Consider the following 10,136-nt stretch of genomic DNA (forward strand, 5'->3'; position numbering starts at 1 on the left):
AGTTCTTGGTGGTTAGATTTCATTCCCCTCCCAATTATTGTTGCAAGGGATCGAACACGCGATCCTCCTTACTAAGTGTAGTCTCAATCACCACTACACCAACAACCAATTGGTATATAAGAATAATATCCCCTCTCAACTACTTTTTTGATTTTTATTCTTGTTTAAGGGATTACTTTTTGGCTTTTATTCCCGTTTAAGTGCTCTCCTTTTGACTTGTTACTTATACAAGAAACAACAAAGGAACAAAAAAAAAAAAAAAAAAAAAAAAAAAAAAAAAAAAAAAAGAAGTAAATAGAAGGTTGTGTTCTTTTCATTTGAGTTCAATTTATCTGAACTTATTTGCTCTTATCGATTGGAGCTTGTTCACTAAGCACTAGCTGTGTTGTTATTAACTGTTAACCTCATAGATAAAACATGTAAAACACCACAAATTGAAGACAGCTAGTATAAACTGTACTATATATAGGAAATAAAGTGTGTTTCTCTTTCATTCCATAATTATTCACCTAATATAACAACACCGTAGAATTATACATAATAATCACCCATCAAATCACATAATGCTGATCGATGTACAATCATGTCCATCTAATTAGTACAAATATATATGGCCTCACTGTATTAGGTGGGATATTAGGATAATCACTTTAGAAAAAGAACTATCAACTACCTTTCTATATATACTCAAATCTGTCATGCCCTATCTTTTTGCTAATTGTTGATAATCACATTTTTCTTTAAGAAAAACCATGAGTAGAGGTGAAAGTTATGGTGGTGGGCAAAGCTCCTTGGGCTACTTGTTTGGCTCGAAAGAAGGGCAACCGGCAAATAACCCTCCTCCATCACCATCTAAGGCAATAAACCCGCCTTATGGTACCGACATAGAAGAAGAGAATTCCTCTCCACAAAAGGTAGATAACACCAACAATAACTATCATAGAGCACAAGGCCCTAACTCAGGAAATTTCATTACTGTGAGTACTAAATTGATAGTTTTTCGAAAATTTTCCGATTAGCTATATTTTGTAGTTTGGTATGTACTAATAAATTCAAGCTTTTATTTTTCTTTTCATCTTTAGGATCGTCCATCAACCAAAGTGACATCTGTGCCGGGAGGAAGTTCATCACTCGGGTACTTGTTTGGAGATAAGTAGTGATGCCCTTGTGCTCCAAACTTCATGTTACCCTAAGCTATGTGAAATAGATCTATATATAATTGGGTTTTTTTTTTTTAAATGGTGTGTGATGTGCCTAAAAAAGGGTATTTTTAGCTATTATGTTGTTCACTTAGCTTGTTTGTGTGCAAAGAGTTTGATTGATGTACTTAAATATAATCTATTCCGGTTGCATCGTATGTATGTATGAATTCTACTAATTTAATTCTAGGGTTTTACTGTTTTTAAAATGTAAATTTTCCAAAATTAATCAAAGAATTTCTCATTTGTGTCAAAGAGATGAGAGTGATAATTGTATACTTTTCGATCATACAAAGTCAATGATATAATTGGATGATATATTTCAATAGCCTAGTGGTGAGATCTCATGGCTTGTGTTTGTTTGGCCTAGTTTGTTTTACTTGCCGAAAATCTGTGTTCATATTAGATCTAGGGATTTTAATTCTTGATCTTATCAATAGGATCTCATTTTCTGATTTCGCGTTCTTATGTATAACTCGATCTGATCAGGATGATATGTAAGGCCTTTTTTCTTCTTCTTATAGAGCACCTAAAGCACAATACTTTATTTATCTACTACCCTTAAGATGGATGTAACTAATTATGTGATTAGCTTATGTAATTAACTTCGATTACCTAATAATATCAAATGAATATGTCTTTAATAAGCTTCTACTTCATGCATCGCATATATGTATTATCTAGATTATTGTTGGCATCTCACTCTCCTAGACCTTGCTTTCCCTTTCTAATTTATGCACTTTAATCTTATTTCCTTTTTTCTCTTTCAATATATGCATTTAGCTATTGATGATCTTTGGAAACATACAATTATTATTGTAGGATCTCTCAATATACGCGCTTATGGGAATTGAAGTTACTCAATCGAGTAAGTATTGGAAGATCATAATCACAATATTAGGGTCTTTTCATCTCTTTAATGAATTTACATAAGAACGTACAAAATCAGAAATTTAAGCTATATATCATAGTCATTGATTAAAAGGGGAGGGCTAAAAGCATGAAGAACAAGGAGCAGTATCACGATTTATCTTTTTCATTCTTAACAATAATTAATTGAACATTGTTTGCACTTTGTTAGACATGCATGCATTTAGAACAATTTGTAGCCGTACGTAGCAAATTAAACAAATTAATAAAATGCATCACCACACCATGAAATAACTCAATAAGTGTACGTTTATAATTCTACGTATATATTAGGCTGTCTTATCTTCGTTCTGATCCCTCTATTGTTTTCCTAGCTGCTTAAATAAAATTTTATGTCTCTTTAAATTAAAGATTATAACCTTGCTTTGATTAATTGATGATTTTATATACGTCATATGTATAGGTGATAGGCTATTATTGTTTTTGTTGCAACAATATATAATTGAAGAGCGAGCTAAAATGTGATTGTTTAGAAGCATGGTCGTTGTTATACATATATTGTCGGTGTAGTGAAGGCCTTAACAGGGATAATGTTGTATAAACAGATTGTCATATATGTTGTTGCTATGACAAGCTAAGCCTGGTGCTCGCTTTGTTACGTTCTGCATGCCTGTACGTTAGGCTGAAAAATCTTGTACAGTTACTTGGTTGTGGCATCTTGAGACTAAAGGCCATTCACAATGCTTATGAATAACAATAATTATGTCAAGAAGACAGTTTGCATTTAACTTTAATCGATTGTGCTATATGAAAATGCTAGCTTGTGATTTATGAACTTGTGATAGTACAAAATTTTGCCTTATGTGTTTGATAATATATTAGATCGTCAGATTTGAATTGAAGTTGCCACTTAATTCTAAATGGTTGAATTGCATGGACTATATCTATTGTAGCTAGGTGACATGTTTTTGCATTTTTCTTGCATAGGACATAGTAGCTTTGGTATTGATGTAAAGTGTACGAGTCTTTGAAATCTTATAGTATTTTCGGAAGTTGGGTATTAGGGATGTAACAAAGTTGCATCCGGACTCAATAGTAGTCAAAGGAGGGAAAAAAAATGTACGTGTTCTCTTCACGACCATGATGAGTCCATAACCTGAATCCAGCTTATTAGAATTTATTGAATGTAGCTTTAATTTGAATCGAATTTCAATAGTCCTTATATGAACTAATTTGTGTTAAGCTAGTCTGAACTTACTTTGTTGTGAAATACTTTGTAAGTCGAAAAAAGTTAAACACAACAACACCTTACCTAAACAAATTTTTCGTCTATAATGTAAGTGTATGTCATTCACAATTCTTGTTTATAGTTTATCCTAGTTCCCTTGCATAGAAGGGCCAGAAAACCTTGTGTGTTAAACGTTGTATGCATGTCCCAGCTTTTGGGGGCACTTGAAATTACAAAGTTAGGTGATGTTCCTAAGGTTTTTAATTTGTATGTCCCATATATATCTTGCTTTTCCTGCTCTTAGTAGTGGAATTTTAATTGTTATCTAAAGACTAAAGACCCCAGTTTTTAGGGAACTACTTACGTCCAATCTAACTTAATTAGTATAATAGTATATCTTTATATTATATTATAAATTTATAATTGAAGCATTGTAGGGTAAAGTTGTTACATCACAAGGCTCCCTGGAGCTTTGCGCTTATTATGCGTAAGTCATTACGTCAAAGTCGTTAGGTTTAATAATTCTTTTTTTATTTATTTATTTATTTTTTTTATTATTATTACCATTTTGATAGAGTATAAAACCAATTCTAGTGATTCAATCATTTATTTAGATTTTCAATCGAATTGGTTATTTGACATTCATATCAAGAGCTGCAAGTCATTACGTCAAAGCCATCACGTTCACTAACTCATTTTTCAAAATTCATTATTTTTTGATAGAGTATAAAACCAAGCCTGGTGCTTAAATCATCAAATTAAATTTTTAATCAAATCATTCATTTGACCAAGGACGGATCTAGAAATTTAATATGGACAGGGTCGGAGATCCAACCAACTCAACCAAGTTTTTTCCTTTATATGCATGTGCAACTTAAATTTATTATTCTTTTTTTTTTTGATAGAATATAGGTTTAGCTCATGTTACATGCACATTTCAATATAATCTCAAAGGATTATTGGGTTAGGTTAATATATTGGCATATGTATAATATTAGAAAATAACAACTACTCTGTATTATACACTAATTTGTAAGATATCAGAGTTAAGGTCAAATTCGATCCCTCAACATTGGTACTCGTATTTGTATGCTTTAAACTCCTCAACTTTAGAGCGTAGCAAATTGGTCCCTTATGGGATTTATCAGGTGGAGAAAAGATGGGCTTTGTCTTCAAATTCATCATTGGTCAAAGGGTGGGCATACCATTTACAAAATATTTCGTTTATGTAGGTATAGCCTACGATAAAACTGGATTCCTCTAAATTTTGTTGGCCCAAATTCATCAACGGGCTACTTTACCATTCAGTTTGAATTAATGGCCTTATTGTATGTTATTACTTTATTGGCTTCCGCTCATTGCACAAATTAAATAGCTATTACATGTTTAAAATAGTTGTTAATATTTTTTATTAGAAAAAGTGTAATCATAATCTCATTAATTAATTTTGAAAAAAGTATTGTATTTTTTTTAAGTCTTGAAACTTAGAAGGAAATAAATAGAGAAAAAAAAAAATTATGTCAAAAATAGTTTAGGCGGGAAATTTTTTCATGAGAAGTTGACATGTGTCCCTTAATGATGTCAGCATGTTTTGTTTTAGTAATAGTTTTTTTTAATAAATTTTTATTTTTATTTTTTTGACACAATTGTTTTAGTAATAATTAATAGAATAGATGGCATAATACTACACTCGTACTAGTAAAACCGGAAAAAAAAAAAATCACTATAGAGTAACATAGTCGCAACATACTCCGATAATCCGATATAATCTTAACTTATAAAAGGTACGGGAGTAAAACTAGTTGGTATCAAATAGGGAAACTTTTTGAGTTGGTCATTACATCATATAACAGGAGACTCAACCCAAATATCTGGTGTGCATTGATATGATGAGCCATAATCTAAGTTGTGTAACTTCCCATCCGTTCAATCGTAAATACAAGTGTCTGGGCAATGAATTCCACATCCAGTCCACATCATTGTTACATGATCATCAGTGTTGTACATGCAATTGAGTATAAACCCCGAGACACGAGATACATCCACAGACAACGAAGAGTTTGCACTTTCTTAACTTGACCATTTTTAACATTAAGCTCAAGAATCTCAAATCTTTTGGTGTAACGTCGTTGCCTGATGTTATCTACTAATATCACCTGACGAACAACCAATAACTTACCTAGTGATTCAACCAAGTAATAATTCCATGTTTCATCGTTACATTTGGATTCCAATTTTGACACCATTTGATGATAAGGATTACCTTGTGCCGTGCCAAATTTCAGTCTTTCCAAGGAAATAAAACTCGCCTTGATAAAATGTTATATCGCGGCAAAGATAACTAAAAAAACTATCTGGATAGACCACAAGGTTTCCTCCACTTAGTGTAGGATCCATCACTGTAGTCCATCTCTTGTCGCGGCTCCTCCAATACATCAAAAATGTTGCACCTCATTTTAAACAATTACGTGCCAAAGTTAGGAACACAACAAAATCAGAGGCAATCAACGGATTTGCTGACAAGATGAATTTCTCAAACGAGTATTTGAGATTAGCAAAGTTAGAGAGCTTAAGTTTAGGGGTCTCTATTACAGCACCAGAATACGGGTTAAAGACAACAGGCCACTGGCAACATGCTTGGAAATAGAAGAATCTACTACATTGAGACACTAGATTCAGAGATATATCCACTTGTTTACTTAAATGGATTGGATAGTCCTAGAATTCATTGGTTTATGTCAACCATTTATGGTATTGGGACTACTAGGAATGCCAGGATTTATGAAGGCGAGTATGGTGACGCTCGAATGCTCCAGGGCCATATTGATATAATGATATGGAATTATAGCAATGTCTATAGTTATTGAAGGTTCAATGGGCACTCAAGAGGGGGGGGTGAATTGAGTGTTAAGTAATCGTTGGCTAATTTTGCTTCTTTTCGGATTATGTGTGAGGAACCAGTTGTGCTGGTTCCCGTACGCAGCGGAATATAAATAAGCAATAAAGAAGACAACAAATTTAACGAAACAAAGCAATAAAGAACACAACAAATTTAACGAGGTTCAGCCAACTCAGGCCTACGTCCTCCTATCCTAAGTTCTTTATTAATCTACTCCGAAAAACAAAGACAAAGAACACTCTGCTGTTCCCTACTCCGGGAACCAGCAAACCCCACACTCTACTCCGAGTGTGCTCTCGACTTACACTCGTAAGCCCAATGTGTTTGAACTCACAAACACTCACCCAGCCTTTAACCCCTTTGTTAAAGACTCAATACAAGAATCAAGAACTCTCCTTTGATCTCACTTCTACGAAGCTAATTAAGAGAAAAAGTTTAAGTACTAGAATGCTCTTGTATATGACTTGATGAATGGGATTAGTGCTTAAGTATATGCTCTCAAATAATTGCTCTTTTTGATTTCTGGAGAGGCACACGAAATATGTGAAATAAGATGAGTTTATATAAGCTTAGATTCCTAAAACCTAGTTTCCTTAAATCACACAATCTTAGAGAATAAGATATAATGTAATTTTAGGAAAGTTTTTATCTTATTTGATTTAATCACAAAGATAGAATCAATTAAGATAAATACTCCTAGTTTTTAGGTAACCAAGAATATTTCATCTTATTTCCAGCTGCACAAAATATTTTCAAGATAATCTTTTCGAAAAAATCTTTTTGTAAAATCTTTTTCCAAAACGGCAGCTCGAATACAGTGAACCTGGTTCCCCAACCTGGTTCCCTGAATTGAAACATGTTATGAAACCTGTTCCAACTTTGTACCAGATTTCATATCATACTTCAATATACTTTTAAGCACTTATATACCCAAACATGCAAGCATACTACGGAGCATATTACATGAAAACCTAGATAACATATTAAAGCATAAATCGTCTTTTCTTCATGTAATCTTCAAGACTTGAATCTTCCTTGAATACTTCTATTATGAGCAAACAATCTTTCTTCGAAATATCTTCGAAAGGCTTCTATGCTCCAAGTCTTGGAATCAACTCAACTACTGCACATGTAACATGGTTAATGCACAATAAAGAGTATGTGACTGCTTTACCACGTAGCAACCATGGAAACAGTACATACTGGTTTCCTACCAGTACATAACACTTTTATCATATAACTGTTCCCTGTATAAAGACAAGTTAGTTCAATAAGAAAACTCATGTAAGTAATAACTTGTCTGGGGAAACAGTGTTCTATGTTAGCTGGTTCCCCCAACTGTATCGAACACTTTCAAAGACCTGTTTCCCTTAGCTGTTTGTCATCATTCAAAACTATCAATCAAAACCTAAGGGACTCAACAAATTCCCCCTTTTTGATGATGACAAACTCTTGAAGTTCCTGAACCTGTGAACATGCTCAAAAGGAAAACCGTCAAAAACTTCAAGGACTCAAGACTCTTTGGAACAAGTCAGTTAGGCCAACTGGTTCCCTAAACATAAAATAGAAAATACGAAATAAAAAGACTCAAACTGACTCAATCTAAACTAGCTAAACCTTAGGCTTCAACTTCAGACTACTTCCCCCTTTTGGCATCATTAAAAAGTATCCACAAGTAAAAGCAATGTGCACAAGTTAATGTGCTTATCCATACAATGGCATCAACCACCATTCAAGCATTATGCTGCAAAAAGAGATTAGCCAAACAGTTCATACCATAGCAGAGTTAGTAGTTCATACAAGCCAACAAAGTTCAACCAAAGAAGCCCAAATCCATCCAAAAAGAAAGTTCATGGAATGGAGAGAAGTAGACAGACCAACAAAATCAGTTATTTTAGAATAAATATGAGGGTGAGGAAACAAGAACAGAAACAGCATCACTCCTCATCATCATTCTCGTTCCCTTCCTCCTCCTCGAACTTTGCAACATCTTCTGTATTATCATCTGATTCCTCTTCATCCTTGTCACCATGCTCTGCTTAAACCAAAATCATTATATTGCTAAGCATATTCTTGTGATTCCCCAATCTGTTTCAAAACCACTTCCTGACCTGCTGGTTCCTCTATTTTTTTTTTTTTTTTTTTTTTTTTTTTTTTTTTTTTTATAAAACATGAGAGATATGTACTGATTCAGAATGTTCTCCTTGTTGCATAACAAGTGCAAAACTGTTCTCCTTGTTGCATAACGAGTGCAAAACTAGCATCACATCAATCAAGCAAAGAGGTTCTTGCTGGTACCCTTTTTCTCTTGGTTCCTGGAACAGCGTCAATGGACTGTTCCTCCTGCACCTTCTCAGTGAACTTCTTTAATTGAGTTATTCTACTTCGTACCATGGTCTTAGCAGTGGGTGTCTCCTCATAATAACCAACAACCTCTATTTCATCCTTTTCACTTTGACTTTTCTGAATTTCCTCCAACTTCGGGCTTAAGGGCATTTATGCTTCCTTCTGATGTTCCCCCTGAGACTGAGCTGGTTCCTTGAGTGAACAGTAACCAAATGAACAATGATGAATTTAAAGCATACGAGAGAGAGAAAGAGAATTTCGAGTGATGATGATTGATGATCTGCACAAAGGGTTAGTGTATATTTTAACAATGAAGCACAAAGAGAGAAGAAGGAAAGAAAAGAGTTAGTTGAGCCAATAAATAGCAACTGTAAAGGATATTTTTAAAATTGAAATCAAAAATTTGGTAATTATCTTTTACCATAATTATCTCAACCAACTATAAATAAGGCATATGATATGTTTGCCTTTTATATGGGATTAAATAACTGAAATAAGATAAATTCCTTCCAAAAGGAAATATCTTATAGTAATCTTCCGAAAATAAAAGATATTATCGGATGACATATCAGAGCTGGTCTGCTGTTTCCCTTTGCTGGTACCTGTATAGAACCATGTCACGCTGTTTCTGGCAATTCAGCCTGATTTCACCTGTTTCTTACAACAATGATTCTCAATCCTTTTGAGATTTTGAACCATCTACACAACACTTGAAAGATATCAACATAAGTATGTACACACACTATACAAGAGAATACCATTCTAACCAATCATTGAAGGAAGTAATTGAAGCCAATACCTAAAATCTAACTAGACCTAAAAGGACTCTTAACCTACAAAAAGACTCTCTACACAAAGGCTTTGTGAAGATATCAGCAATTTGATCTTCACTTTTACAAAACAACATCTCCACCAATCCTTTTTCCACATTGTCTCTTAAAAAATGGTGTCTTATTTCAATGTGTTTTGTCTTGGAGTGTTGCACAGGATTCTTTGAAATATTGATTGCACTAGTGTTATCACAAAAAATAGGAACACTTTTATAAATAACACCAAAATCTTTCAGCTGGTTCCTTATCCACAGTAGCTGGGAACAGCATGAAGCTGCAGCTATATATTCAGACTCTGCCGTGGATAGGGCCACTGAATTTTGCTTTTTAGAACCCCATGAAATTAGACAAGAGCCAAGAAAGTGTGCCATACCTGATGTGCTCTTTCTATCAACTAAGAAACCAGCATAATCTGCATCTGTGTATCCAATAAGATCAATGGTACTGCCTTTGGGGTACCACAATCCCAGATTTGCTGTTCCTACAAGATACCTAAGTATCCTTCTAACAGCCTTCAAGTGAGATTCCTTTGGATTGCTTTGAAACCTAGCACACAAACCAACAGAAAACACAATGTCAGGTCTACTAGCTGTTAGGTAAAGTAGAGAACCTATCATTCCTCTATAAAGAGAAGCTTCAACATCTTTTCCCTTAAGATCAGCATCTAATTTTGTAGATGGGGGAACAGGTGTATCATAAGCTTTGCTGTTCTCCATGCCGAATTTTTTCAGCAACTCTTTTAAGTACTTTTGTTGATGGATCAT

General features: G+C 33.9%; 1 protein-coding gene across 1 annotated transcript; it reads left to right on the plus strand.

The window, feature by feature from the left end:
- The first annotated feature begins 678 nt into the window (after nucleotides 1-678).
- On the plus strand, nucleotides 679-1,454 carry LOC110719564 (protein SPIRAL1-like 5). The gene is made up of 2 exons (XM_021898527.1): nucleotides 679-977; nucleotides 1,083-1,454. The coding sequence occupies exons 1-2, from the start codon at nucleotides 753-755 to the stop codon at nucleotides 1,155-1,157; spliced, it is 300 nt and encodes a 99-aa protein (XP_021754219.1). The 5' UTR covers nucleotides 679-752; the 3' UTR covers nucleotides 1,158-1,454.
- The last annotated feature ends 8,682 nt before the right edge of the window (nucleotides 1,455-10,136 follow it).

The sequence above is a fragment of the Chenopodium quinoa genome, unplaced genomic scaffold, assembly GCF_001683475.1.
Source record: "Chenopodium quinoa cultivar QQ74 unplaced genomic scaffold, ASM168347v1, whole genome shotgun sequence".
In the NCBI taxonomy this organism is placed as follows: Eukaryota; Viridiplantae; Streptophyta; class Magnoliopsida; order Caryophyllales; family Amaranthaceae; genus Chenopodium; species Chenopodium quinoa.